This window comes from Chlorocebus sabaeus, chromosome 16, assembly GCF_047675955.1.
Source record: "Chlorocebus sabaeus isolate Y175 chromosome 16, mChlSab1.0.hap1, whole genome shotgun sequence".
Lineage (NCBI taxonomy): Eukaryota > Metazoa > Chordata > Mammalia > Primates > Cercopithecidae > Chlorocebus > Chlorocebus sabaeus.
In genome coordinates, this window is record NC_132919.1 from 51,175,123 (window position 1) to 51,202,309 (window position 27,187).

General features: G+C 55.3%; 3 protein-coding genes across 5 annotated transcripts in view; 1 reads left to right on the forward strand and 2 right to left on the reverse strand.

Moving 5' to 3' along the window:
- Nucleotides 1–27,187, forward strand: part of RECQL5 (RecQ like helicase 5) — a 40,475-nt gene that overhangs the window by 12,336 nt on the left and 952 nt on the right. The window contains exons 8-18 of the mRNA XM_008011744.3: nt 4,048–4,127; nt 23,632–23,850; nt 24,052–24,151; nt 24,291–24,327; nt 24,461–24,519; nt 24,606–24,679; nt 25,014–25,107; nt 25,449–25,583; nt 25,816–26,357; nt 26,529–26,619; nt 26,850–27,074. Coding sequence (XP_008009935.2) covers nt 4,048–4,127; nt 23,632–23,850; nt 24,052–24,151; nt 24,291–24,327; nt 24,461–24,519; nt 24,606–24,679; nt 25,014–25,107; nt 25,449–25,583; nt 25,816–26,357; nt 26,529–26,619; nt 26,850–27,074 — 1,656 coding nt within the window. The remainder of the gene's footprint in view (nt 1–4,047; nt 4,128–23,631; nt 23,851–24,051; nt 24,152–24,290; nt 24,328–24,460; nt 24,520–24,605; nt 24,680–25,013; nt 25,108–25,448; nt 25,584–25,815; nt 26,358–26,528; nt 26,620–26,849; nt 27,075–27,187) is intronic.
- On the reverse strand, nt 7,406–14,606 carry ERLN (endoregulin). 3 transcript variants are annotated; one of them, XM_073005033.1, is made up of 3 exons: nt 14,528–14,606; nt 8,502–8,722; nt 7,406–8,008 (listed from the first exon to the last, which is right to left on the reverse strand). In XM_073005033.1, exons 2-3 carry the CDS (start codon nt 8,544–8,546, stop codon nt 7,814–7,816), a joined length of 240 nt encoding a protein of 79 aa, XP_072861134.1. In that variant the 5' UTR covers nt 8,547–8,722; nt 14,528–14,606; the 3' UTR covers nt 7,406–7,813. The 3 variants fall into 3 exon arrangements, with proteins under 3 accessions (XP_072861134.1, XP_008009934.1, XP_037849401.1); XM_008011743.3 differs by lacking the exon at nt 14,528–14,606 and adding an exon at nt 9,007–9,127 and having other exon boundaries at nt 8,502–8,618; XM_037993473.2 differs by lacking the exon at nt 14,528–14,606 and adding an exon at nt 9,007–9,127.
- SMIM5 (small integral membrane protein 5) lies at nt 13,858–14,654 on the reverse strand. Its single transcript, XM_037993472.2, has 2 exons — nt 14,528–14,654; nt 13,858–14,064 (listed from the first exon to the last, which is right to left on the reverse strand). Exons 1-2 carry the CDS (start codon nt 14,652–14,654, stop codon nt 13,958–13,960), a joined length of 234 nt encoding a protein of 77 aa, XP_037849400.1. The 3' UTR covers nt 13,858–13,957.

A 27,187-nucleotide genomic window follows, 5' to 3' on the forward strand; every position in this document is an offset into this window, starting at 1 on the left:
CAGTGAGTTATGATCGTGCCACTGCACTCCAGGCTGGGCAGCAAGACCCTATCTCCAATAAATAAATAAATAAATAAATAAATAATTCGAAATGCTGTATGTGGAAACTTGGGGAAAAAAAAAAGACATCTTCAGATACAAAGGTTTAGAAACTTTCCCCTGGTATGTCTCAGAAGCTATTAAAGGATGTTCTCCATTGTAGAGAGGCAGTAAACCTAGAAAGCAAAGATGGAGACTCACCCAGGAGTGAGTCTTGGCGCAGGACGATATTGGAGGTTAGTCCGGAAAGATAGCTGTGTCCTAGGCCTAGGGAAACCTGGTCCAGATTGCACTAGGGGGCAGAAGACTCCAGGAAGGTAGGTTCCAAAAACCATAGTGGAAGCTGGCATCTCTGGCTCCTATCGAAATGAATTGTTCATTATGTTAGGACAGTTAGAGGTGAATTAATGACATACTGAAATCTAAGTAAATGGAGAAAAACAAAGCTATTTCAGGGGAAACACAGTTACACAAGAAAGGAAATGTGATCACGGCAAATATAACAATGCAATCACTCGGTTTAGCTGTGAACTCTGTTGACATAATCATAATAAGGAAAATATGTACTTAATAATAAATTGTGTTGTAAACATATTGGGAAGTTGGGGGTACAGAATCTGTGTGCGTTTGTGTGTATTGGTGGGGATGAGTTACCTGCCCAAAGCATACACTCAATGGACGATGTCTCAGATATCAGTGTCTGGTTTTTGTGTTTTTTTTTTTTTTTTTGAGACAGAGCCTCTGTCATCCAGGCTGGAGTGCTGTGGCGCAATCTCGGCTCATTGCATCCTCCACCTCCCAGGTTCAAGCAATTCTCATGCCTCAGTCCCTCAAGTAGCTGGGATTACAGGCACTCGCCTCCACGCCTTGCTAATGTTTGTATTTTTGGTTTTTTTGTTTGTTTGTTTGTTTGTTTTGTTTTTGAGACGGAGTCTCGCTCTGTCGCCCAGGCTGGAGTGCGGTGGCGCAATCTCGGCTCACTGCAACCTCCACCTCCCGGGTTTATGCCATTCTCCTGCCTCAGCCTCCGAGTAGCTGGGACTACAGGCGCCCGCCACCGCGCCCGGCTAATTTTTTCTATTTTTTGTAGAGACGGGGTTTCACCGTGGTCTCGATCTCTTGACCTTGTGATCCGCCCGCCTCGGCCTCCCAAAGTGCTGGGATTACAGGCGTGAGCCACCGCGCCCGGCCTAATGTTTGTATTTTTTAGCAGAGACAGGTTTCACCATGTTGGCCAGGCTGGTCTCAAACTCCTGACCTCAAGTAATCCACCTACCTCAGCCTCCCAAAGTGCTGGGATTACAGGCATGAGCCACCACGCCTGGGCTTTTTTTTTTTTTTTTTTTTTCCTTTTCTGTATTAAATAATTCATAGTATTTTAAAAGGATATGTTGGCAAATAGATATGTACACAAAAAAGGCCAGTGATGCATAATCACATCACTCACAAATGCTCACTGTTCTGCTAGTTGATTCGGCCACAAGTCCATAGACAAGCTTGTAACAGAGTGAAGGCAGGAACAGTCTCTGAGCAGAGCTGCACCAGAGCTTCGGTCACTAACAGGGGAATTACCTCCAGGAGTGGGTAAGGAAGGAAGTTGGCTGCCATCTTTAGAGTTCCACTGCCCTGACCAAGTGTCCACATTTGAAATGTATAGTGCCCATTCCTCACCTAATAGTGGTTCCTGGCCCAAGGTGAGACTATCTTTTCAATTGGATAAGGGTGCAGAGGTCTTCCTGGTGGGAAGGCCAGGAGCTGTTGCTTAGCTGTGGGGACCACTTGCTATTGCCATACTCCCCGCTAGTGGGAGCCAAAGGGAAGGCTGGCTGATGAGTGCGGATTGAGGATGTGGCAGGGACTGGTGCCCCCACCTCCTTCCGTCCCACCACCAGAGGTGGGGCTTTGCCCGCTATGTGCCTGTCACCAGCCACCAGCAGTCATGCCTTGGGTTTCCCAGGTGGGGAGGTGGTAGGCAACATTTTAAAAAGAAAACAGGAAACTCTATTGTACTGGGGGAGGCAGGAGTGGAGATGAGAAAATGATTTGGATTTTGTGAGAGGGGCTTTGGGGGAGTTTGGTAGTGGATGGTAACTTAAGTGCTTTTTCTTTTACATTAGTTGCAGGCTTTGGCTTAGAAAGCCCCAGGGACGTGGGGTGGGGGACAGAAACCTGAGGCTCTTGTCCCTTTATCTGCCTTCACAGTACCATCTCCTTCCCCCAGCTTTATCCTGTGCCTAGGAGCCAGGCCTCAGAGCTTCCTGCTATCCACTCCCCATAAGCCACTGCTCTGATATTAGTCCATAGCCAGAGGAGCTGTGGGTCCAGGCCTGGTGGCCAGCCTGGCTCAGCCCATTCATTCAGGGTGCTCCTTACCTGCAGGCAGGAGGCAACACCCTATCTGCTACCATTAGCACCTTCCAGAGCCCACCTGCCCTGCCCAGCCATATCCTGCTCTGCCCCACCTGGGATGCTGTGCTCAGGGATGAGCTGGCAGGGCTGCACCCAGCCTCCCTGGTAAATAGAGACTCAGGAAACCTTTTCAGTCCTCCTGTTTTCTGATTGTGTGATCCAAGGGGTACACACTGGCCCCTTGGGTGCCAACAGAAGGGCTTGGGAATCTTGCTATCCTGATGTAGTTGACTGCCCACCCCCACCCCACATAGGTTTCTGAGTTGGCAGGTCAAGCATTATTTTATTTTACTTTACTTTATTATTTTATTTGAGACGGAGTCTGGCTCTGTTGCCCAGGTTGGAGTGCAGTGCCGCAATCTCAGCTCCCTGCAGCCTCCGCCTCCCAGGTTCAAGTGATTCTCCTGCCTCAGCCTCCTGAGTACCTGGGATCACAGGTGTGTGCCACCACGCCTGGCTAATTTTTGTATTTTTAGTAGAGATGGAGTTTCACCATGTTGGCCAGGCTGGTCTTGAACTCCTGACCCCAGGTGATCCGCCCACCTCAGTCTCCCAAAGTGCTGGGATTACAGGTTTTTGTTTTTTGTTCTTGTTTTTGTTGTTTTTTTTTTTGAGACAGAGTCTCCCTCTGTTGCCCAGACTGGAGTGCAGTGGCGTGATCTTGGCTCACTGCAAGCTCCGCCTCCCGGATTCACGCCATTCTCCTGCCTCAGCCTCATGATCAGCTGGGACTACAGGCCCCCACCACTGTGCCCAGCTAATTTTTTTGTATTTTTAGTAGAGACTGGGTTTCACCATGTTAGCCAGTATGGTCTCAATCTCCTGACCTCGTGATCCGCCCATCTTGGCCTCCCAAAGTGCTGGGATTACAGGCGTGAGCCACCGCGCCCAGCTGGGATTACAGATTTTAAATTGTATTTTAAATTCATGTTTTAAGGTTGTCAAAAAGAATCACTTAACATTAATATATCTCCCTCCAATATACACAGAAGTATGTATTTCATATATGTTGTTTACAACCTTTATGCATGTGTTTACTATTATTAAAATAGGTGATGTTATATAGTGCTTCCTAAATACCAGTCGGTGGGCTCTTTGCATGAGAACCTCCTGAGAAGCTTTTGGGAAACTCTCAAAAGCTCATCCCAGAAAATTCAGTTCAGTATTCTGGGGGTTATGATAAATAGTCAGGTTTGGGGACACTTTTGTAAATGGCTTTATTACTATCATTTAATATTTTTCTCCCTTGTTACTTTTTTTTTTTTTTGAGACAGAGTGCAGTGGCATGATCTCAGCTTGCTGAAACCTCCATCTCCTGGGTCAAGCGATGCTCCTGCCTCAGCCTCCCAAGTAGCTGGGACTACAGGCACCCACCGCCACACCTGGCTAATTTTTTTGTATTTTTAGTAGAGATGGGGTTTCACCTTGTTGGTCAGGCTGGTGTCGAACTCCTGGCCTCAAATGATCCTCCTGCCTCAGCCTCCCAAAGTGCTGGGATTACAGCCGTGAGCCACCGTGCTCGGCCTCCTCATTACTTTTTGTGCCTCTAAGGTAGTCCAATTCTGTAAGATTTGCTAAGGTGTCATTTTTTGTCCGCAGGAAAAGAGAGGGAACAAAGCGTCTGATAAAGCCACTATCCTGGCCTTTGATGCCCTGGTGACCTTCTGTGAAGAACTGGGGTAAGTGACTTATTTTGTGTGTGGAGCAAAGTGTCAGTGAGATCATTTACTCCCCTGGCCCCCCTAGTTAAGCAGCTGACATAAGACAGCCCTTAGGCTACCAAGGGACCCCTGCCTGCAAAGGCTGTTGTGTTGGGCAGCGTGGAAGTCAGGACCTTGCTCTTCTCTATTGGAGTCCCCAGGATCTCTGGCAGTGTGGGGATTTGCTCAGTCTTCTGAGTGGTATCCTTCCCTCCACTCCACCCTCTTCTGGAATGGCTGGCCTCGCAGGCCATTCAGTTCCAAGGGATGTGACCAGCTCTGAGCTGTCGGCTTTGTGGTCATCGTGTGCCACCGAGCTGGGACTTCTGGCATCACTTGAGTAGTCCTCACCCTTATCCAGGACCCACACAGAAGCCTGTGGCCCCGCTTACTTCGGGGAGTCATGTGCTTTGAGCCCACACATCTGTTTTAGCTGCATCCGCAGGCGATGGGGCAGGGGCCACAGGAAGAGCCCAAGGGCTGCTCAGTGTAGTCAGGTCATGTCCAGGCATGCGGAGCTATGAGTGCCTGGGTGAGAGACACCCAGGAGGAGTCTTTACATTTTGATCTAAAAAATTCTTGGATTCATCTCATCTCATGGAATGATCCTGTCGGGGGATGACGCTGACATGATTGCTTCAGACTTAGAGGTGAATAAATCGAGGTCCAGAGAGGTCACAGTCAGGCAGCTTGTGGTAGACTGAGGCCACTAAACGCGAGGCTCCTGATTTTCAGTGGCATGCTCATTTTCATACACCTAGGCCATCTTGGTTTTTGCAAGAAAAAACCAAGGAAATCAGAGAAGCTTTTCTTTGGGCTGTGTGTTTTTATTTCCACCTCCTCCTGTTCACCAGTGAGTCGGTGGCTTCTGGACTGAAGCTATTTTCTTCTCCAAACTGCCGTCTCTAATTTGGCCTCTGTGGCAAGACCACGCCCAGCAGAAGTGGTCGGCTGCAGTGCCAGGACCACCCTTGCCTGCAGCCATTGCGACCAGAGCCCTTTTCAAGCACAATTAATACGGGAGTTGCTAAATTTGGCCTTCTTAGGCTTCTTGAGTAGAGCTTCCATTTCTGGTGAGGAATGAAAGGGCCAAGTGTTCCTGTTCATTGTGAGTCCCTTTTGCTGAAAAAAACTCCGGGGCTGTCTGAGGCTCTGGAATGCTCTCTGGCGGGTTAACTCTGCCCGTCCCCAGGGTCTGCTTAGTCTGCCAGGCAAGGGAACAGGTCCTCCCAAGGGCTTCTGCCTTTGTTTCTCCTGTCACCTTCCGGGGAGCTGGGACTTCTTAGTGCATCAGTGGCCTGGTTGCCAGGGGCTGGGGTCGAGTCATCTCTGGACCCAAGGAGTCCAGGTGACAGCATCGTGCTGCCTCTTGTGCAGCCTTGTACGTGTCTCCTTTGCTACATGTGACGATTCTGAAATCCAGGCAGCAGGCTGGAATAAACACTGCTGGTATGTCTGTATTGGCTACTGTTCTTTGAAGAAGTGAATGTTTGTTTATTTCGTAACTGGTGTGTAGCACAAAGAAAAAACCCCTTCTCCACCAGATATTTGCTCCCTAAGAACAGTTCTTGTTGGAGGCTGAGGTCGAAGCAGCCTCCCACCAGCGTTCCCTTGGGGTAGGCACCTGGCAGCGAGGGACAGAGCCAGTGGGGTGGGCTCAGCAGAAGTGGGTACATTTCTGCAAAGGAAGCTGTAGGTTTCCGGTCGGTTTGTTGTGGGGTCTGAGGCGCATGGGAGTGGGACCAGCAAAAAAGATACTCAGGTCAGTTAACTAATGAGGTGGGGCTGTGGCAGCCAGCAGTTTTCCTCTCTTCTCTGTCTGTAGCTACTTTCTCTGGGCTATAACCTTGAAAAAGCAGTGTTTGGTTATTCATGACTATGAGTGTCTTTTAGTGTCATAGGGAACAGTTATTAGGTTTGAAGCAGCCTCCAGCTTGAGGCCTCGGCATTTTGAGATGAAAGAGCAGACTTGTGTTTAGACCTGGATTGAATTGGGCCCTGTTATCTCCTGGGATCTTGGGGCTGGGGGTGCCCAACAGCCCAGCATCTTCTTGTCTATCTGTGTGTTTACTCATTCATTCATTTATTCAGCCGACAAATATTGACTGATGCCAGCTCTGTGCCAGGCACATTGGACTTGGGGGATACACTGGTGGGCAGAAATAGCCCCGTCCCCTGCTTTATCGTGCTTGGTCCAGTGGGGAAGAGAGCACTGCAGATAGTCACAGCAGAGACATGTAAGTCCCAGAGCCGGCCATGGTGGCTCACACCTGTTATACCAGCACTTTGGGAGGCTGAAGCGGGAGGATCGCTTGAGCCTGGGAGTTCAAGACCAGCCTGGGCAACATGGCGAGACCCTGTCTCTACTAAAAATACAAAAAAACACACAATCAGCCAGGCATGGGTGGCACACGCCTGTAGTCCCAGCTGCTCAGGAGGCTGAGATGGGAGGATCATGTGAACTCAGAAGTCTAATGTGCAGTGAGCCGAGATTGTGCCACTGCACTCCAGCCTGGGCAACGGGAGTGAGACCCCATCTCCAAAAAAAAAAAAAAAAAAAAGGCCAGGCTCAGTGGCTACCGCCTGTAATCCCAACACTTTGGGAGGCTGAGGCGGGCGGATCACGAAGTCAGGAGATCGACACCATCCTGGCTAACACGGTGAAACCCCATCTGTACTAAAAATATGAAAAAAATTAGCCAGGCATGGGCATGGTGGTGGGCACCTGTAGTCCCAGCTACTTGGGAGGCTGAGGCAGGAGAATGGCATGAACCCGAGAGGCGGAGCTTGCAGTGAGCCAAGATCATGCCACTACACTCCACCCTGGGCGACAGAGCGAGACTCTGTCTCATAAACAAATAAACAAAAAAGACATATAAGTCCTGTAAATGGTGTTTCGAGAGTATAAAACAGGTGGCCTTACCCTAATCCTCGAGGGTTAGGGAAGATTTACCTGAGGGAGTCAGGTTCAAACTGAGATATGAAGGATGAGGAAGGACTAACTAGGCCATGGAGTCAAGTGTGGTGTGAGGGAGAGCATCCCAGTCAATGAGAATAGCATGCGCAAAAGCCTTGTGGTGGGAGAGAACACGGCATATTCAAGAACCAAAAGACACACTGAGAACCCAGGGGCAGGGCGGGGTGGGGTGGGCGAGATGGCTGGAGACAGACCAGACTGTGCAGGCCCTGGTGAGGCTTTATTCGGGAAGCTTGCTCTGGTGGCTCTATCTGGATTAAAAATGAGCTCTCACAAGTTAGCAGATTTGTAAAGGAATTTTTACTTCATTTGGTTGTGTCTTTCTCTGTCAAGGATTTGTGAAATTGCTGGCTGGGCCTGTGAGCCTGTTAGAAAACCTTGTTAGCCATCGCTCCTTCCATCTGAGGCAGTGGAGCCGTCCTCTCCATGTGCTTTTAGGGTTCTGGTCGGGGAACCCGAAAACCAATAGGATCAAGGAGCCAGAATTGGTCTCAGACCAGCCTCCCCATCTTACTAGTCTGACCAACCCTAAGCCAGATGGAATATTTTACTAGACTCTTTCCTGGTGGGAAAGGAAGACACCAGGGCCTGGCCCCTGAGCCAGAGGGGACCGCGGAGGGGCCCACCACCAGAATGGGGCAGGTCAGCTTGCCTCCCCTGCTGCCGTCTCAGTCTCCAGGAAGTCAGGTCACTCCTCTTCACCCTCTTCATGCTGAGTGTTTTCTGTGGAAGTGAGTAAACCAAACACGATGGCAAATAAGATGAGAAGCAGGATAGCGGTGATGAATAAGATAATCACTGCCAGGCCCCCCTGGTCCCAGGGGTTCTGCCAGAACGCATCATTCCAGATTGTCTCTTTGAATACCAGTTGGTCCATGAGAATCTGGAAAAGAGGGACAGAGGACCTGAGCGCAGGCAGCCCTCCCAGGCCCTGTCCCAGGCCCTATGCTCTGCCCGCTGACTCCAGCCTCTGTAGCAGCTTCTGTGAGCAGCCGGCCCGCCTGGCGGCCACGGGACATGAAAGGGCTGGAGTCTGTGCTCGATGCCTGCAGCCAGCAGCAAATGGCATTTCCCCTGCTCTAGATACAGGAGCCAGGACTGGCGCAAGGAGTGGGGCTCTGGATTTTTCCTGGGGGCTGCCCCTGGATTCTCCAGTCCTTCTTTCCTGAGTAGCAAGTGTGAGCAAGGACTCTCTCTCATCCCTGAAACCTACTTGGCTAAAATCTAAAAGGCATCACGATAGAGCCTCACTGTTTTTCCTGCACCAACTGCTAAACATTTGGGAGGCATTCAAGAGAGTGTATAGGAGCCAAGGAGTGGCCAACTCTAGCTGAGGCCTTGGTAGGCTCCTTGGAGCAGCTGAGAACAGAACTTACCAGTCTTCTAGAAGTGGAGCTCCTTATCACAGACTGCAAGCCCATAGCCAGGTGAGGGCAGCCCGGGTGAAGGAGGAGGGAGCCATTACCCGATTCTGCTGGTAGCTCTTCTGGGTCCTACAAGGGCAATTCAGGGTGGTCCTTCAGGCTCACACTTTGCGGGAGGCTGAGCTGAAGAGGCCGTCAGGTGACCAGAGCTGCACCCTGACTCAAAGAAGCAACTGTTGAGAGGAAAAGGCGTGAGTGTGGCCAAGCGGCCCTGACCAGACCTTCGTTGCTATCACCAAAGCAAACAAAGGTGGGCTAGGACTGGTTGCCTGGCAACCACAGCTCCCTTTCTGCCTTTCACGTTCCCCCTTTGGCTCCTTTCTGCCCTTGTGTGATGTCATTTTGGGGGAGCTCAGTGCACGTGTTCATGAGTCCCTCCTGAGAGAAGTCAGACTTGGGGTGGACGGGGAAGAGACTGGACCGAGGGCCTTTGCCCCAGGCCATCGGCCCACCTCACCTGTGGCTGGGCTGGGCTGTCCTCTGTCTGGATGATGTGTGGACTGCGGACTTGCCCTGAGCTCGGGAAGCCCTGGGGCTGGGACTGGTGTAGGGCTCACTTCCTGTGTTGTGGGGTGAATGATTAACTGCAGCCCTGGGTGGCGCCTGGTGCCTCCTGGAACTGTTTCTGGGGGAAGGGTTGCTCCCCGCTGAGGCTTCCCATTGGTGCCTTTGTCTGCCCCTCGGGCACAGCCTAAGCAACATTGTGTGGTTGGTTTCTGCCCACTGTCACAATAGGGAAGCTGGGAAGAGAGAATCAAGCCTGTGCCCTGGTGCTTGAAACCTAATGGCCACCATTTACTCCTTTAAAAGCTAGGATGTGAGGGCCCACTGTGGCCAGGAAACAGGCACTGTGTGTCCAGTTGTGAGATCAGAGAGGCGGGCCCTGCCCTCCAAGCGCTCACCTTCTAGCCCTCGGGTGCTTATCACAGCTGGTAAAGATCTGGGAGCTTTTAGAAATGCCCAGGCCCCACCTGGTACCACTTACATCAGTCTGTGGGGGTGCCAGGACGTCGTATTGTTTACACATCCCCAGGTGATTCTCCCCAGGTGTGGCCAGGGTTGGATGACAGATGGTGGCAGATTTAGAACAGTCGTTCTTAACTATCATTGGCGTCGCTGACCCGGGTTACCTGATGTTTTCCGTTTCCTTGTGTGAAACTTACTGACTAAGGCCCTTGGCATGCTGAATGCTCACAGCAGTGGGCCAGTCTCTAGCTCACCCGGTGTGTGCAGCTCTGTCAGTTAAGTCAGATGCTTATCAAGAGTCAGGTGTTGGTTCCCAAACCTGTTCATGGCAGTTGTACTTGTAATTACATAATTGAATTTAACATCCCAGTAACCAGTGAAGCAACAATAACAGCTGAAACCCCAATTTTACATGGGAACGGGCACAGACAGGTTAAATAACTTAGCCAAGGTCATCAGCTAGTAAGTAACTGAGTTGGAGTTTGAATCCAGCAGCACACAGTCTGAGCTCTAAAGCACCTCAGAGCGAGTGGAGAAAGAAATTGTTTCTAGAAATACCTGTTGACCACTTTGGGATGACTTTGGAATCACTCAGATAATGTTCCTGTTGAAAAAGATGCAGACACGATAACTAAACATTGGGGACATTTTGTAAAAACCCAGAAGGCTTTCACACCCAGATTCCTTTGCCTTTAAGTTCCGATGACTTTAAGTTTTTGTTCTGCTTTAAAGAAACCAAAACTAGAAAATAACAATACAGGAACTCTGGTTGGCAAGCCCACACTCAGAGAAAAGGCCAGGAAGACCGGCCAGGGAATAGGTGTGTGTATATTTCCATTTAATGTGAGATATGTAAAAAAGTAATAGATGTTTAGAGAACTTAGGTGCTCTTTAACGAAAGTTGCTTTGACCAGCTCTTTCAATTAACTGCCGGCCCCAATTGGATAATTTTTTTTTTTTTTTTGAGACGGGGTCTCACTCCGTAGCCCAGACTGGAGTGCAGTGGTGATCTCGGCTCACTGCAACCTCTGTCTCCCAGGTTCAAGCGATTCTCCTGCCTCACCCTTCCGAGTAGCTGGGATTACAGTTGTGTGCCACCATGCCCGGCTGGGAGAAAACTTACATATATCTCTGCCAAGTTTTTCTAATGAGATTCTTGTATCCGTGGCTTTATTGTCTTTTTTTTTTTTTTTTTTTTTTTGAGACAGGGTCTTGCTCTGTCACTCAGGCTAGAGTGCAGTGGCACTGTCATGGCCTAGGCAGTCCTCCTGCCTCAGCCTCCACAGGAGTAGCTGGGACCACAGGTGTGTGCTACCATGCCTGGCTAATTTTTTTTTATGTTTGTAGGGACAGGGTCTCCCCATGTTGCCCAGGCTGGTCTCAAATTCCGGAACTCAAGGATCCTACCTCATGTGGCCTTCCAAAGTGCTGGGATTACATGCATGTGATATACTGTGCTGGTCTGTTGTAGTTTTTTGTTTGTTTGTTTATTTGTGACAGAATCTCACTCTGTCACCCAGGCTGGAGTGCGGTGGCATGATCTCAGCTCACTGCAACCTCTGCCTCCTGGGTTCAAGCAATTCTCCTGCCTTAGCCTCCGGAGTAGCTGGAACTACAGGCACACACCACCACACTCAGCTAATTTTTTTGTATTTTTAGTAGAGACAGGTTTTACCATGTTGGTCAGGTTGGTCTCAAACTCCTGACCTCAAATGATCTGCCTGCCTCGGCCTCCCAAAGTGCTGGGATTACAGGCAGGAGCCACGATTGTAGCTTTTAATCAGGCATGATGTACAGACAGTACGGCACACAGGTCTTCAGAGTAGAGTGCAGCCCTTTTGAGGAGCCAAGAGCAGCCTGCCCTGTGGTGGAAGCGGAGGGCACAGCTGGGGGTGGGCATGAAGAGGCTGGCCAGATGTTTGTGGGGACCTCTTAGGATGCTGCTGCAGTGACCACAGGTAAGCATTGATGGCAGCGTGGTCCAGGATGGCACAGTGGCGGGAACAGAGAGGTGGTGGCCAAGTCAGACGTCCTCTGAACCTGAAACCAGCCTGATGGCCACCCCTTCCATGGCTCCCACCCATCTTCAGGCTGCCCAGGTCTGCAACATCTTTCTGTTTATTCTTTCCCACAGTCGGGCAACTGCTGCCACCTTTCCATGCCCATCTTCCCTAGGGAAGACTGGCACGAGAAGCTGCTTCTTGGAGTGGGCCGGGCTACTGTCGGAGAGCCGGTCTGGTTAATCTCAGTGGGTTTGAAGCCTACGAAGGAGTTGGCCTGAGAACTGGGCCCGGTGTGTGCCAGTTGGCGAAGGAGCAGAGAGGAGTGAGTCCTGTGAGGGCAGAGACCGAATCCTGTGTGGACTTAGCAGTTGTGTACCGCCTGCCCTGGAGCGGCCATTCGGCCTGTCCATGTCCGGGGCTGTCTGTGGTTCCCACCTCGAGCAGCTGGGCTGGGGAAGCAGAATATTTTCTAGCAAAGGGCCTCAGCCTCAGCTGCCCTGGAGCAGGGCTATTCTTATGCTGATGAAAACTGGCTTATGGAAAAGTTACCCAGGCTGCTTCCCTGTTGACCATCTCCCAAACAGAAGGCTTCCGGAGACCCCCCAGCCCTTGCTGCTGGGAATGAAAAATGCGGGGTTTCCTGTCCATCCACTCCCCTGTGTTTTTCTTCTGGGAGGGATACCTCATTGGGCACCACCCCAGCTCTTACCTGTTGGGTCCCACCCACTCCTGTGAAGGTTATTTTGAGACAGAGTTTGGGGTGTGGGTGTTTTGGGTATAGGGTTGGTCGATGGAGGATAATGGGATTAGAGCGTTATCTGTCCTGCATCCAGGAGGCCAAGGTCTGGGTCTTGGAGCCCTGGGTGTGGTAAGCAGAGGCTCTGGAGCCAGATAGGCTGGACTCAGGCAGGCTCTGCTGCTTTTCAGCTGGTTGAACTTAGACAAGTCACCCAGCATTGCTGAGGCCCAGTTTCCTCATCTCTAAAATGGGGGTAACAGTGGTATCTTCAACGTGGAGGTACTATGATGAGTAAATGAGTTTATCTGCACCAAAATGCTGAAGACATGCTGAGTATGTGTAACCCCTCAGTAAATTTAGCCATCTTCATCATCATCATCATCATCATCATCATCATCATCATCATCATTCTGAGTCCTGTTCTTTGGAGGGGGCTGAGAATGGGCAAATTTTTGAATTTCTTTTCTTTTGTATGAAAACATTTACTCTCCAGGTCTTTAACCTAAACCTGTCAGACAAGTCCGTGGACACTAGAAAGTGAAACCAGAGGGTGAGAGCTTCCCCTCCCTGCCTGCTATTGCCAGTGTGGCCTGGACTGCCAGCTGGAAATGGCGGGGGTGTGACAGTGGCTGGCATTCCCCTCTCCATGACATGTTTCCCAGGTAGACAGGGCTCTGCTCCCAGGTGCCAGAGCACAGCTACGCAGGCCAAGATGATGGAAGCATGTGAAAAACACAGACTTCTCGTGGCTCTGGGGAAGCCCCCGGGAGGCACCTCAGGATGCTCTGTCTGGACCCATTGGCATTTCTGGAGCCTCCCCTCACTCCTGGGTTCGTAGCTCTACCTGGAAAGTTCTCTGGAAAGTGTGGGGTGTGCAAGCCAAAGGTGCAGGCAGTGAACAGATTGAAGTGCCATTCCCGAGCCTAGCTCCTGCCTTTGGGCAAACACACTCTCTGCCACTCTGCAGAGTAGTGCCTCGGCCTGGCAGAGCTCACTAGCAGCTGATGCACGACAGGAATGTCATGGCACCATCCACGGGTCCCGTGGCGTTACCGCCTGTGTGGCATGCTTCTCTGCGTGGTTTTCCAGCTTTTGTGGGCACAGGGAAAGCAGAGGCCTGGGAAGGACAGGCACCAGCTATACCCCCTCCCGATGCACAGAGCCCAGCCCAACCTCAGGGAGTCCGGCACCGCAGAAACATAACACAAAAGCTTTTACTTGGAAACCGGCAAATACTGGACTAGAACACTGACATGCTTACGCTCTGGCAGGAGCTCGGATGCAGAAGCTATTGCACAAAGCCCCTCTGATTGCCTTGCTCCTCTTTGGCATGGATCAGCAGAGCCCCAAGGGCCAATTGCCCACAGGTGGGGGCTGTTTTCCATCAAGGTATGGGGACCCCTACTTCCTTGTTTTGTTAAAAAGTGCAGGTAGGTGAAGAAGCCCAGGCAGTTGGCCCAGTCTTTGAAACAGCTGACTCCCCAGCACCCAGTGTCCACTGGCAGATGAGAGGTTTGCACCTATACCAGCCCTGGTTTCCTTGGTAGGGCTCAAGTTGTCAGTGTCCAGGTACCTGGGCCGGGCCAGAGCTGGGGCCAGGGGAGCCTGGTCTTGAGGGGTGAGGGCTGCAGGGCCAGGCTGATGGCCTGTGTCATAGCGTTGGTCATCTCTCCAGCTTCTCCTCAGCCATCCCCTGTCCGTCATGGTGGTGTCGGCTGCACCTGGACCTTCCTGCCTCTCTGCTCAGGGCAGCAGCAGTGAGCGCAGCAGCAGCTGCAGGCTATCAGCAGCAACAGCAAAACAGTGGCTGGAGGGCCGGGTGAGAGCACGGGACTCAGGCTGGGGAGAGAAAGGATGCCCGTCCTCCTCCCAGAGAAACCCACTGCATGCCAGGGTCTTTCCCCCACAGGTCTGGTGGAGTGGTCAGAAAGACCCGAGAGGCTAGTGAGAGGTGTTGACGGTCCCCATGCCAGCCGCCAGGGCCAACCTCCTCCATGTTGTATCTTCTGTTTTGCTGCCCAAGCCTGGCTCCCATCATCCCCGTGTTTGGGATCCCAGGGTACTGCGGGGCCCAGTCCCCAGCACCACCCATCACCCAAGCAGCATATGAGAGGATGAGGGAACTCCCTTGGCTTCCCCCAAAGGACAACTGGTTTTCTTCCTTGATCCGGGAGACACCTGCCACCTCTGCCAGCCCTGTGGCTGGCACCATGGTGTGGTTGCTCCCAGATGCCAGGGAGAGCCATAGAGCTCTAAGTGCCCCAACTAACCTGTGAAAAGGACGATGACTGAGAAGGCCACGATCTCCACGGGCTCAGCCTGGGGCAGTCTCTGCAGCTTGAGCAGCAGCCTCTCACCCACAGCACGCATCTCCTGCACGAAGTCGGTGGCGGCCATGCTGCGCTGGCTTCCTGTCGGGCCTCCTGCCGGGCTGTGCTGGGGCAGAGAGGACACCTGGAGCCTCCACAGCTGGCCCCACACTCGCCGCAGCACTGAGATTCCACCCTCGTACCCATCCACAGCCCGCAGAACAAGTTTGTCAGGTCTCACACATTGCACCCCTGGTGACTTCCACCTAGTGGTGGCCCTCAGTCCCCACCCAGCTGACACAGCTCAGGGTGGAGAAAACCGGTGAGGACAGTGAGACCAAGGGCTTGCTTTGGGGGCTGCCAGCCAAGGCTGAGGCTGGTGGTGGTTTCTGTTTTCGCTGTTCCATTCCCTTGTCTTGAGGTACCACTCCTAGGTTTTGCCTGGGTGCTTGGGACTGTCATAGCTCCCTGCTGGCACCCGGGTCCCCTCGGGGTGGGGAGACTGGCATAGGATGCCAAACTGGTTATCTTGCCTTCCATCAATGTGGGGACAGAAGGAGCAGGTTCTCCCAAGAGCAGGTTCATGGGGCTTCTGGCCAGGGTCAGTCAGAGGTGAAAACTGCCCCCGCTTGTCTCCCAGGCTGCCCAGCCTCTCCCACCAGCCCAGTTTCTGCACTCATGCGTGTTCTGCCGGAGGCAGGAGGCTGCACCGTGTCCCTCCAGGTTTTGCCAGGGTTTCTGTCCTGTCTGTTGGGAGGAGGTCAGGAGGCCCAGGATGTCAAGCCAGCCCTTCCCCTGCTGGCTTCATGTGTTTCTCTGGCCTGACTAGGAAAGTCTTCTCCACTCCCACCCCTGCCCCAGAAGAGCCTCTGTCTCAGGGTGCCCAAGAAGCCCAAGGTGCAGCTCCAGGCTGAGGCTGTCGGGCTGTTGTGTCTTTGAGCCGCTTTCCCCTTCTGCCTCTCCTGTGGGCATGAGGGAGCTGGTGCCTCTTTAGAGAGGGGCCAGAGACAGCCTTGTCCCAACCCAGCCTGATCCAGTTCACCAAGGCAGTTGCTCTAATCCAGGGTGGTGGTGGGGACTGGTGGCCAGGGGCTCGTGCCCCTGTAATGATCGTTGCCTCGTCCCGGGTCTCAGCCGGTTCTCGCTGGGATGGCTGCAGTCAGTGAGGCTGGTCACTCCCAGTGCTGCTGCCTTGGCAGAGCTGGTTTAGAACCACCGTGAAGGTCATCGAACGGAGCCCTCCACCCTGCACTTGGCCTGCGGCCATCCTTGAGGCCATGTGGCGTTTGCATGAGCACCCAGGATGGTGGGGAACCCCCGCCTGCTGAGGCAGCCCACCCTACTGCAGAAGGTCGGACTCCCTGCTGGCCCCCACTTAGTCCCACTTGTGGTCACTTAGACCTTGCCACCTCTTCTGCCTCATAATCCTTCAGAAGCAAGATGGCAGCCGGCATGTACCTTCTGTATTTCCTTCTCTGCCAGGGGCCTGCTCTAGTGTTTTCTTTTTTTTTTTTTTTGAGACGGAGTCTTGCTCTGTGGCCCAGGCTGGAGTGCAGTGGCCGGATCTCAGCTCACTGCAAGCTCTGCCTCCCGGGTTCACGCCATTCTCCTACCTCAGCCTCCCGAGTAGCTGGGACTACAGGCGCCCGCCACCTCGCCCAGCTAGTTTTTTGTATTTTTTAGTAGAGACGGGGTTTCACCATGTTAACCAGGATGGTCTCAATCTCCTGACCTCGTGATCCGCCCGTCTCGGCCTCCCAAAGTGCTGGGATTACAGGCTTGAGCCACCGCGCCCGGCCTGCTCTAGTGTTTTCAACTGCCCCTCCTTGAATGCCACTTCCACTTCTTCCTTTTGTGACATGAACAGGTTGCTTCATGTCTCTGATATGGAATGAGATGCCCATGTTTTGAGGCCCCCACTGGTGCCCCACGATATCTCCCCATGGAGGCCTGTCTCCAGCTTAGACCAGCAAGATAGCCAGGAGCAGCCCCCCTGAGGGCACTGCCCTTGCAGTGGGCTCAGTATAGCAGCCAGGGCCCAGAGGCCCCTGGAAGCCAACTGGCTATGCTCGGCCAGCCCCAGCCCACGTTGTGGATCTGAAGCTGCTTTTATCAGCATATCACCACCAGGCCGGGGCCACACCAGGCCCTTTGAGACTACCTGGAGTCCTTGTCACCACAGGTACAGGTCTTGTGTGCCTAGCCAGCCTGAGCGTAGGACTGTCCCCTCTGGTCAGACCGAATGGGACATTCCCTCTGGCCAGGTGGAGCAGGCTTGCACAAGGAGAGTGGTCCCCTCTTGGTCCGGTACCTCCTAGCTTTCCAGGTTCCGTCATTCTTAGAGGGACGACAATGCTGACAGTGTCCCTTACGGGACAGTTGGTGCATGGTTCAGGAGCTCGGCTGCCTTTCTCCCCTCCCTGTCTGCACTTGGTCTGGCGTTTTCAGCTTGATTGGCACTGTGCCTACACAGCCTCGTGTAGCCCAGCAGAGACACTCCTTAAAAGAGGACGAGGGCAGGGAGAGGTAGCAGGGGGGAGCTTTTCCTTATGAGCGAGAAGTGGCATGGAGGCCTGGGGTCATGCTCACCAGAACAGGGAGGAAGAGCTTTTCCTTATGAGCGAGAAGTGGCATGGAGGCCTGGGGTCGTGCTCGCCAGAACAGGGAGGAAGATGGTTGGACTGAGGCTAAATTTACTGGTGCAGGAAAAGTGGGGTTTGTTGCTGAGGAGCTCTGGCCAGCCTCCAGGGTCTGCAAAGTGGGAGAGCTGCAGACTCATGCCGGGTGGACCCCGGCCCCCAGCTGGGAAAAGTGTCAGTTCCCAGCAGCAGCAGGCTGCGGCTGTGGATAGTGGCATAGCTTTGTGCCCAGGGCTTCCCTAGGAGGCTGACTGGAGGCTGAATTTGCCAGCCAGGCATGGCCAGCCTCACCCAGCCCTGGGGTCTGACCCAGGGGTACTCAGACGATATCCTGTCACACAGTGAGCGGAAGTGGGACCATTGGACGTGGCTCTTCTGCCCCCAGAGAGCTGGAGAGGAACCCCAGGACCCCCTTTGTTTTGCCGTTGATCTCTTGTCATTTGGATCATAAGCCCGCGACTGAACCTTCATGGAGCAGGTGGGGGAACAGGGGGTTCCTGTTCTCTAAAGAGGAGGATGCGCATTCTAGCCAGTCCCCAGCCAGTCTTCCCAGCGGGCTATTTAAAGCCAGGCCAAGGAGTGCCTGACGCTTGGTGCCCAATATAACCAGCAGCCGTCAGGTGACTGTGTGGCGTGTGCCCCAGCCGCGGCTCCTAAGGGAACCTTAGTGTTCCCAGCTGTGGCGAGGGGAACATGGGAGCGCTGGCCACCCCCAGAGGCTGGCCACCTCTCCTCCCCTTTCCCTTCCTAGGTTTGGCAGGAGGAAGGCAGGGAAGCCCAGGAGGGCTACTGATGATCCTGTATTTTTCCAGTCTTTCTATCTCAGGTTCACCCAACACCTTCAGAAACCACCCTTCCCACCTATGAACCAGGGCAACCAGTCCCTCCCAACCCCACGCTCGGTAGTGCCCACCTGTGAACCAGGGCAATTAGAATCCCTCCCAACCCCACGCTCAGTAGTGCCTTGGTTGGACGTTTCTCAGGATCCTCAGGGGTTCCTGAGTGGCTGCCAGAGCAAGTGGTGGCTTCCTCTGGCCCTAAGAGGGAGTGTAGCCCAGCTGCCACCAGGCCATCCTGCTGCCCAGGCTGCCCAGGCAGCCCTGCTTGGAGCCTTCAGAGGGTGCGCCCTGGCTGCAGTAGTGGTCAGTACAGGGGAAACACGCAGGGCAGGGAAGGCTGACAGAGCCGGAGGGATGGGAAGCATTCCTTTGTGTGGCATCTCCTGGCACACGGAGCCTTGCAACAGGCAGGTGTCCCGCAGGCCAGACAGCTGCCACTTGGTCCCGAAGCTTCCCTGTTTCCTCCTCGCAGAGCTGATACTACAACCCCAGGCGCCCCACAAGGAAGGGCTGGCAACAGGCGGCGTGTTTGAGACTGATAAGCGAGGTGTGCTGGCGGTGCGGGGCCCCAGAGGGCTGCTTGCTCTGCCCTGTTGTTTCGTCATGGTGGGTTTCAGCCACTCTTGCCCTACCGGGCATTATCTTGTTTGAGGTCCAACTAGGAGGAGGCATAACTGACACTTGTGGGAGATTTGCAGGGCCCTGTGCCTGAGCAGCCGGGGGGATGCCCCTGTTTCTGGCACTGAGCCTTTGGGTGACTCCCCTTTTTGCCCTGGCTCCAACTAGAAGTAGAAAGTGGTGCTTGAACCCCTGGCAGGCCCTGCTCCTGTAGCCATCCAGGACAGGAGGCAGCGCTTTCTGCTGCTGGTGTTAGAAACAGTAGGCGCTCCTTCTGCAGCTACAGAAACTGGCCATTCATTCCCTCTCCGTCCTGGTTCAGGGACTGTGTTGGAGAGACCCTGTCCACTCGTGTCCTGTGGATGCAGGACAGGGATCCCCACCTGCCTGCCTGGGGCGTCTTGTGAGTGACAGCCAGTGGGGTTTCCAGGCTCACCACTGTGCCCTCGCCCCCACCTGGCCTGACTCTTTCCCTGCTGTGCGCCTCCCAACACCACAGGAGCTCGTCTCCACAGGCACCAGCCCCAGCCGAAGCCCCCAACCTCTGCCGAGCTGGGAACATGTGGGCTGGTCCTTGGTTTCCACATTTCCCTGGGTCATTGTTTTCCTTTCTTACTAGATGCCAGCTTGTTTGCTTTGAGGAAAACGTATGGGAGGTGGTGGCTTTAACGCTGGCTTGAGGACAGGGAGGCAGGAGGAGTAGGCAGCCTCGGCTCACGGGCCCTGCCCAGGAGGGCTGCTCTCACTGCTCCCCAAAGAACCAAACAGTCGGGCCCTGCTTCCTTAGGGGCGGTGTCACATCAACCTGTGCGTCACAGTGGCACAGCAGAGGTCCCGGTTGCCAGCGTGGTCCCTCCCAGCCTCATTTCTGTGACCTCCCCACCTGAGCCTGGGTTGAAAGTCAGTCATCCAGGTTCCTGGTTTGGTGTTCAAGGCTCGTCACCAGAGGGAGATCTGGAAGCTCATGCAGTTCTAGGTGGGCCCAGGGAGGAGGACCCAGGCTGAGCCCTGAACTGAGAACACCAGCAGTGAGTGGGCCAAGCCCCCGAACGGACACAGATGGGTGGAGTCGTGCTGCATGCTGGGGGTGCCACACACTGGCTGGGCAGACCCCGCACTGACCTCGACAGGGCTCTGCCCTAATCCTGGGAAAAAGAGAGGCTCAGCAGGCCAGCAGCCGTTCTCTTCCAAGCTGGACAGCCAAATCCCTCTTTTAAGCCCCCTGAATAAAAGAGCTGAAATGAACTTGCAGAATAAGCAGGCCCTCGGGGCCCCTCTGCTGCACAGCAGGCGGAGCGGGAGGCGCTCTGAGCAGAGCCCCCGACCCTCCCCTAGTGCAGGGTCCCAGCAGGAGGGAGAGTGCAGGTGCGTGCAGGAGGCTGCCTGATTTCCCTGCAGGAAAGTGACCCAGCGTGTCCCCCAAGACCTCTCCATGTTTATGGTAAACTGTGGCCCTTCACCCTGGGGGCAGGAGACCCTTGCTGCTCCCTCACTATCCCCCCTTCTTCTGTGGCCGTTTCCACTCACCTGGGAGCTGAGGTGTCGGGGGCTAAGCAGCAGTGCCCCAGCGCGGAGCCTCCACGTGCTGTCCTCGTACTTCCTCCGTGGGTGCCGGGTGCCGCTGCTCCCCTGGGCGCCTCAGCCCAGCCCCTCTGCTGACAGCCAGCTGCTGTCTCTGCCTGGCTTTTTTGTTGTTGGTCGTCCTGGAGATCCAAGTGTCAAATTACCGTCGCGAGGGGGAGCCCGAGAAAGCCCTGCTTGGGAACTTGTCCTCCAACTTCATGTCCTGGTGCCTCACCTCTGCCCTGAGAGGGCTGCTCGGGGACAGGATGAGCTCCCTCTGTCCTCCTTCTTCCTCCTTCCCCCTCCTCTCCCTCTCCCCTACTCCCATGCCGTGGGCTGGGCCTGAGTTGGGAGCTGAAGAAAGAAGTCGGCTCATGCAGTTCTAAGTGGGCCCAGGGAGGGCCTCCCTGGCCAGGAGGACCCTGGGGAGGCGCCACCTGAGCCTGTGGAGGGGAGTCCTGCAGTGCTTTCAGGTCTGGGGCACCCACCCTGCCCTCGGGAAGGCCACCCCTTCTGTCCCTCTGGCCACTCCCTGGCTGGCCCCTCCCTCTGGCCTCTCAGGAACAACAGTAAACAGTGGGGAGCTGGTGCCCTCCCAAGCCGAGCAGGAGGCTTTGCAGCCAGTCCCTGGGGAGGCCCTTGTACCACTCAGCGTCTGAAGGCGTCTTGGGGGAAAACTTGGAATCCTGAGTGACCTGGGAGTGGCCTGCACGCCTGGCAAGGCACCTCATGTTCCTCGTGAGGTGAGGGCCTTCTGCTGGGGCTGTGACTGCACTCCTGGCCCAGCTGTCAGGGCAGGGCTCCAGAGTCCAGGGGCCGGGCCCTGTGACATTTGCCTGGTTGTGCCACCCAGCAGGCCAGGCTGTGTGGAGAGAAACTGACCCCAGCCCCGCTGTCAATGGAGCTCTTTGAGTCCGAGCACAAAACCCCAGTGAGTCAGGGCTTGGGGAGGGCACGGGGAGGAAGCCAGCCATGTGGTCACACCACTTGGATGACAGAGCCTCCCAGAAGGCTGGACAGGCGGCCGCTGTGCAGATGCACGGACTCTTGGGGATGGACCGTTTGTCACATTTACTCTTTGGAGCAGAGCGGGGGCAGGAGCACCCTCTGGTGGCCGCCTCGGCTGTCCCAGCCCAGGTCAGGCTTCCGAGCTGCGTTCACTCAGCTAAAGGAAAGTCAGCCAGGCCCTGCTTCCTCAAGGGGGTGTTACAATCAGCCTTGGATCTTTGAGCCTGCGCCTTGGGGTCGCAGTCCCTCAAAGGGCTTCTTGCAGCCCCAGCAGTGCTCACACTGGGAGGAGTTCTAGTTACAGCAGTTAACACCAGCTATTCTCGTCCCTGGGATGTGGCACCCCAGACAGCCCTGCCTCTGTTCCAGCATCTCCTCTTGGGCTTCCCTACCCTGTGCCGCGTTCCTGGGGGCAGGAATGGCTGTTTGTAAGGAGCCTGAGAGAGCTATGGCCCCTCTTGCAGCCTCTGCACCTGCCCCAAGGGTCGACAGCCACCCCCATGCATAGGGAACAGAGATGTGACAGGGCCTCGTGGGCCAGCCAGAGGCTGCTCCCTGCTCCCAGCGTGGGCAGAGGCCACTCACCCCAGGAGGGCTGCAGCAGGGTTGAGACAGAGGAAGACGAGAGGAGGACTCCAGGCAAGGCTGCATCTCCCTGGCTAAAGGCCCCACCTGTGACACCCTCAGAAGTTGATGATGGGACATATTACTACACAGTCATGCCTGCCTTAGCAATGCAAATAAGTTTTGAGAAATTTAACTTGTCATTGCACAGTCACAGAGTATACTTAAGGAAATCAAACGGCAATTCCAGGGAAGAGAAGGAAAAAAAAAAATATTAAGCGGCATAGCCTCCTACACACCCAGGCCATGTGGTACAGCTTGTTGCTCCTAGACCAAAAACCTGTACATCATGTTACTGTCCCAAGTACCATATGCAGTTGTAACACGGTGGTATTCACATATCTAAGCACACATAAGCATAGAAAAGGTACAGTAGAAATACAGTGTTAGAATCTTAGGAGACCACTGTTGGCTATGCAGTCATTCCATGAGGTGTGACTCTACTGTAACGCACTTCAGACATCTCAGCCATCTTCACTCAGTCCATGAGGTCGGTGCCTTGCTGCACCATCTTTTTTTTTTTTTTTTTTTTTGAGACAGAGTCTCGCTTTGTTGCCCAGGCTGGAGTGCAGTGGCCGGATCTCAGCTCACTGCAAGCTCCGCCTCCCAGGTTCACGCCATTCTCTTTTTTTTTTTTTTTTTGAGATGGAGTCTCGCTCTGTTGCCCAGGCTGGAGTGCAGTGGCTGGATCTCAGCTCACTGCAAGCTCCCCCTCCCGGGTTCACGCCATTCTCTTTTTTTTTTTTTTTTGAGACAGAGTCTCGCTTTGTTGCCCAGGCTGGAGTGCAGTGGCCGGATCTCAGCTCACTGCAAGCTCCGCCTCCCAGGTTCACGCCATTCTCTTTTTTTTTTTTTTTTTGAGGCGGAGTCTCGCTCTGTTGCCCAGGCTGGAGTGCAGTGGCTGGATCTCAGCTCACTGCAAGCTCCCCCTCCCGGGTTCACGCCATTCTCCTGCCTCAGCCTCCTGAGTAGCTGGGACTACAGGCGCCCGCCACATCGCCCGGCTAGTTTTTTGTATTTTTTAGTAGAGACGGGGTTTCCCCGTGTTAGCCAGGATGGTCTCGATCTCCTGACCTCGTGATCCACCCGTCTCGGCCTCCCAAAGTGCTGGGATTACAGGCTTGAGCCACCGCGCCCGGCCGGTTCACGCCATTCTCTTGCCTCAGCCTCCCGAGTAGCTGGGACTACAGGCGCCCGCCACCTCGCCCGGCTAGTTTTTTGTATTTTTTAGTAGAGACGGGGTTTCACCGGGTTAGCCAGGATGGTCTCGATCTCCTAACCTCGTGATCCGCCCATCTCAGCCTCCCAAAGTGCTGGGATTACAGGCTTGAGCCACCGCGCCCGGCCTGCACCATCTTACTGATGGGAATGCATAGGCTTTAGGAGGTGAAGTGTGTCACCCAAAAGACAGCCTTCATGGCAGAGCCGGCATCTGCACCCGGAGTCTAAACTCTGTGCAGTACATCCCATTGCCAGAGGACAGAGGGGAGGAGCAGAGGAGTAACTGGACAGAGTGGGGTTCATATCCTGCTTCCCGGGAGACCCCCATGTGTTGCGTGATCTCGGGAAAGTTTGTTCACCTCATTTTCCTCATCTGTGTAGTGGGCAGAGCCAAACGATGCCCAGTGCAGCTTGGATGAGATGAGGGGTGTGGGGCTCCTGGCATGATGCCAGACACGGCAGTGCTCGCTCGGCCAGCGATTAGGGCTCGGGTGAACAGATGCCAGCCGGCTGGGCTGTCCACCCCTCACCTCTGCGGTGCTGCCTGCTCCAGGTGCCGCCATGCTGCCATTGCCAAGTACTTCGGGGATGCGCCGCCTGCCTGTGCCAAAGGCTGCGACCACTGCCAGAACCCCATGGCCGTGCGGAGGCAGCTGGAGGCCTTGGAGCGCAGCAGCAGTTGGAGCAAGACCTGCATCGGGCCCTCCCAGGGGAATGGATTTGACCCCGAACTGTATGAGGGAGGCCGCAAGGGCTACGGGGGCTTCAGCAGGTAAGGCGCCAAGAAGCCAGGGACTCTAACCCACTGGAATCGTCCGGCATTCCCTTGGCGCTAAGGCCAGACCAGAGGTGCTACGATGCTGCAGTCCCCCCTTGAGCTGGTAGGGCATCAGGGACATTGCCATCCTAGCAGCAGCACACATGGGGAGGGCAGAGTCCAGGCCAGGGCCACTCATGCCTGGCCTATCCCTAGGTACGACGAAGGTTCTGGAGGCAGCGGGGATGAAGGCAGAGATGAGGCCCACAAGCGGGAGTGGAACCTCTTCTATCAGAAGCAGATGCAGCTGCGCAAGGTGAGGGGAGGCGCTCGGTGGTCTGTGCGGGGCCCCTGGTGGCCCCCTGCTCGCACCTCTCAGCCCCTTCTCTGGTGCTGGATGGGGCTGTCCTGTGGCAGGGCAGGATGCCTCATGGACCCTTCATGTTGTCCTCCAGGGCAAAGACCCCAAGATAGAAGAATTTGTACCCCCAGGTCAGTACAAAAATGTTCCTAGAGGCTTGCGGGCTCTTCCCGGGGCATGGAGGGAGGATTCTCATCTGGGGCGTGGGGGACCTCAGAGTGCAGAAGGTGGAATGAAAAGACCAAGGACCTCCCCCCACAACAGATGAGAACTGTCCCCTGAAAGAGGCTTGTAGCAGGAGGATCCCCAGGCTGACTGTGAAGGTAAGAGACGGGCAGCTCCTCAGACACCCCCCAGGGCCGTCCCCCAGCCTCGAGGCCGTGTGACCAATCTTACTCTCCTGTGCCAGGCACGGGAACACTGCCTGGGGCTTCTGGAGGAGGCGCTGAGCAGTAACCGCCAGTCCACATGTACCACTGATGAGTGAGTTCCACAGTCACTGGGCAGAGGAGCCCTCCAAGCTCTCGTTCCCTTGGAGACTGCAGGACCCTATCAACCCTGGCCTGTTTGGGCCACCTCTCCCCAGATTGTACCTCTCCTACTCCAGGGGACTGCCCCTAAACCCCACCAGGGCCAGACATAGCTGCAACTTAGGTGCTGCCAGCTGAGGGACAGTAAACCACAGGGTGCCCAGAGAGTCCTAGTCAGAATCCCTGTGCCCAAGGCCTACCCCACCAGGCCTCGAGTCCCACAGGAGCTTGGCAGGGAGAAGCCCAGGCCCACCTGATACCTTGTGCCGGTTACCTTGCACCCACAGAGCTGACCTCCGGGCCAAGGCTGTGGAGCTGGAACATGAGACATTCCGGAATGCTAAGGTGGCCAACCTGTACAAGGCCAGCGTGCTGAAGAAGGTGGGCCTGGTGCACGTGGACCAAGGGTCGTTGCAGGGGCCTCTCCATGCTCTGAGGCAGAAGCTGTCTGCCAGCTCTCCGGGCACGGGCACCCCAGAACCCACCCTCCCCAGCCCACCCCAGAGACAGTTTATGGGGGTAGAGCTCCATTCTCCATTAGCTGGAGGTGTTTTTAGCCAACCCTGTGAGGATGGGAGGCCTAAAACTTGCCCAGTAGTTAGTTGTCTGCAGCCACTGGCCACAGAAACCCACTTCTAGTGCCTAGTGGAAAAGGAGGGCTGGGTGGGGCATGTCAGGAGGAGCTGGCGGGTGCCACAGCCTCCCTGCCCATCCCTGCCCAGGTGGCTGATATCCACAGAGCCTCCAAGGATGGGCAGCCCTATGACGTGGGAGGCAGTGCCAACAGCTGCAGTGCCCAAGCTGCGCCCCCCGAGCCCAATGAGTATGACATCCCACCGGCCTCCCATGTGTACTCGGTGAGCTGTGGCCCAGTGGCCTCCAGACCTGTGACCAGGAAAGGCTCCACTTCCCCTCTGCCCTCAGGGGTGCACCTCTTGCCATGGCCCGGCTCCCCACCAGGGTCCTGCCTGCCTCTTCCCTCCCACACACCTGAGAGCCCCGGCCCAATGTGAGCGACTGGTCCAGCCAGCGGAGCCCTCGACGGGGCCTGGTGGGCTGAACCTCTTCTCCTCCTGCTCACATTTACAGCTCAAACCCAAGCGGGTGGGAGCTGGTTTCCCCAAAGGCTCCCGCCCATTCCAGACGGCCACGGAACTGATGGAGACGACTCGGATCAGGGAGCAAGCACCCCAGCCCAAGCGGGGAGGCGAGCATGAGCCCCCGAGCCGGCCCTGTGGCCTCTTGGATGAGGACAGGAGTGAGCCCCTTCCTGGGCCCAGAGGGGAGGTCCCTGGAGGCAGCGCTCACTGTGGGGGGCCCTCCCCTGAGAAGAAGGCAAAAAGTTCCTCTGGGGGCAGTTCCCTTGCCAAGGGCCGGGCTAGCAAGAAACAGCAGCTCCTAGCCGCAGCGGCCCACAAGGATTCTCAGAGCATCGCCCGCTTCTTCTGCCGAAGGGTGGAAAGCCCAGCTCTGCTGGCCTCAGCCCCAGAGGCAGAAGGTGCCTGCCCCTCCTGTGAGGGGGTTCAGGGACCGCTGATGGCCCCAGAGAAATACACAGGGGAGGAAGATGGAGCTGGGGGACGTTCGCCTGCCCCTCCCCAGACTGAAGAGTGCCTCAGGGAGAGGCCAAGGTAAGGGTAGAGGTAGTCATAGAATCTTCTGGAATCCACATGGCAGCATCCCCTTTGCTCCCTGGGCGTCTGAAGCTCAGAGCTCATCCCTAAGATGGGCTTTCCTAGGCCTCCTAGGATAAGGGAGCCACTAGGACCCAGAGCTGTGATGCCTGCTCTTCCCTCCACCAGCACCTGCCTGCCCAGAGATCAGGGCACCCCTGAAGTCCAGCCCACCCCTGCAAAGGACACATGGAAGGGCAAGCGGCCTCCATCCCAGCAGGTGCCGGCAGGGATGAGGCCGTTGGGAAGGAGAGAAGGGCTGTGGGCGAGGCCAGGAGCTGTTGTGCCCTGGTCAAGGGGTCAGGGAAAATCAGTGCTTCTTTCCACACCCGGCGGCAGATGGGCTGGGCTGGTGTGGGGGCGGCTGGTGTGGGGGCCTAGTCTTTGGAGGAGGGGAGCAGGTCAGTGGAAGGGAACTCAGGAGTGACCCTCTGCTGTGGCCCTTCTCAGGAGAACCCAGAGAGCCAGCCTCAGAAGAGACTGCGCCCCTCAGCCAAGCCCTCCGTCTTAGCCGAGGTCAAGGGCAGCATCTCGGCCAGCCATCAGGGCACCTTGAATCCCACAGCTCAAAACCCCTGTCAGCTCTCAGCTCCTGGCATCTCCTTGAAGGAGGCTGCAAATGTTGTGGTCAAGTGCCTGACCCCTTTCTACAAGGAGGGCAAGTTTGCTTCCAAGGTAGGGGGAGTGGGTGGGCTCTGCCTTCTCCCAGGCCTGGGGTATGTGGGTGTCGTGGGGGCGCGAGGCAGGGAGTGTGAGCCCCAGAACACGGTGGGCCAGAGCAGACTGGG

What these genes read in the sequence shown, in the direction of transcription:
- ERLN (XM_073005033.1), bottom strand. Translation starts at nt 8,546, where the DNA reads ATGGGCTTGCAGTCTGTGATAAGGAGCTCCACTTCTAGAAGACTG. An exon ending in GCTCCACTTCTAGAAGACTG is followed by an intron (nt 8,009 to 8,501) that starts GTAAGTTCTGTT and finishes CCTCTTTTCCAG; the next exon opens with ATTCTCATGGACCAACTGGT.
- SMIM5 (XM_037993472.2), bottom strand. Translation starts at nt 14,654, where the DNA reads ATGGCCGCCACCGACTTCGTGCAGGAGATGCGTGCTGTGGGTGAGAGG. An exon ending in AGTCATCGTCCTTTTCACAG is followed by an intron (nt 14,065 to 14,527) that starts GTTAGTTGGGGC and finishes CCGGCCCTCCAG; the next exon opens with CCACTGTTTTGCTGTTGCTG.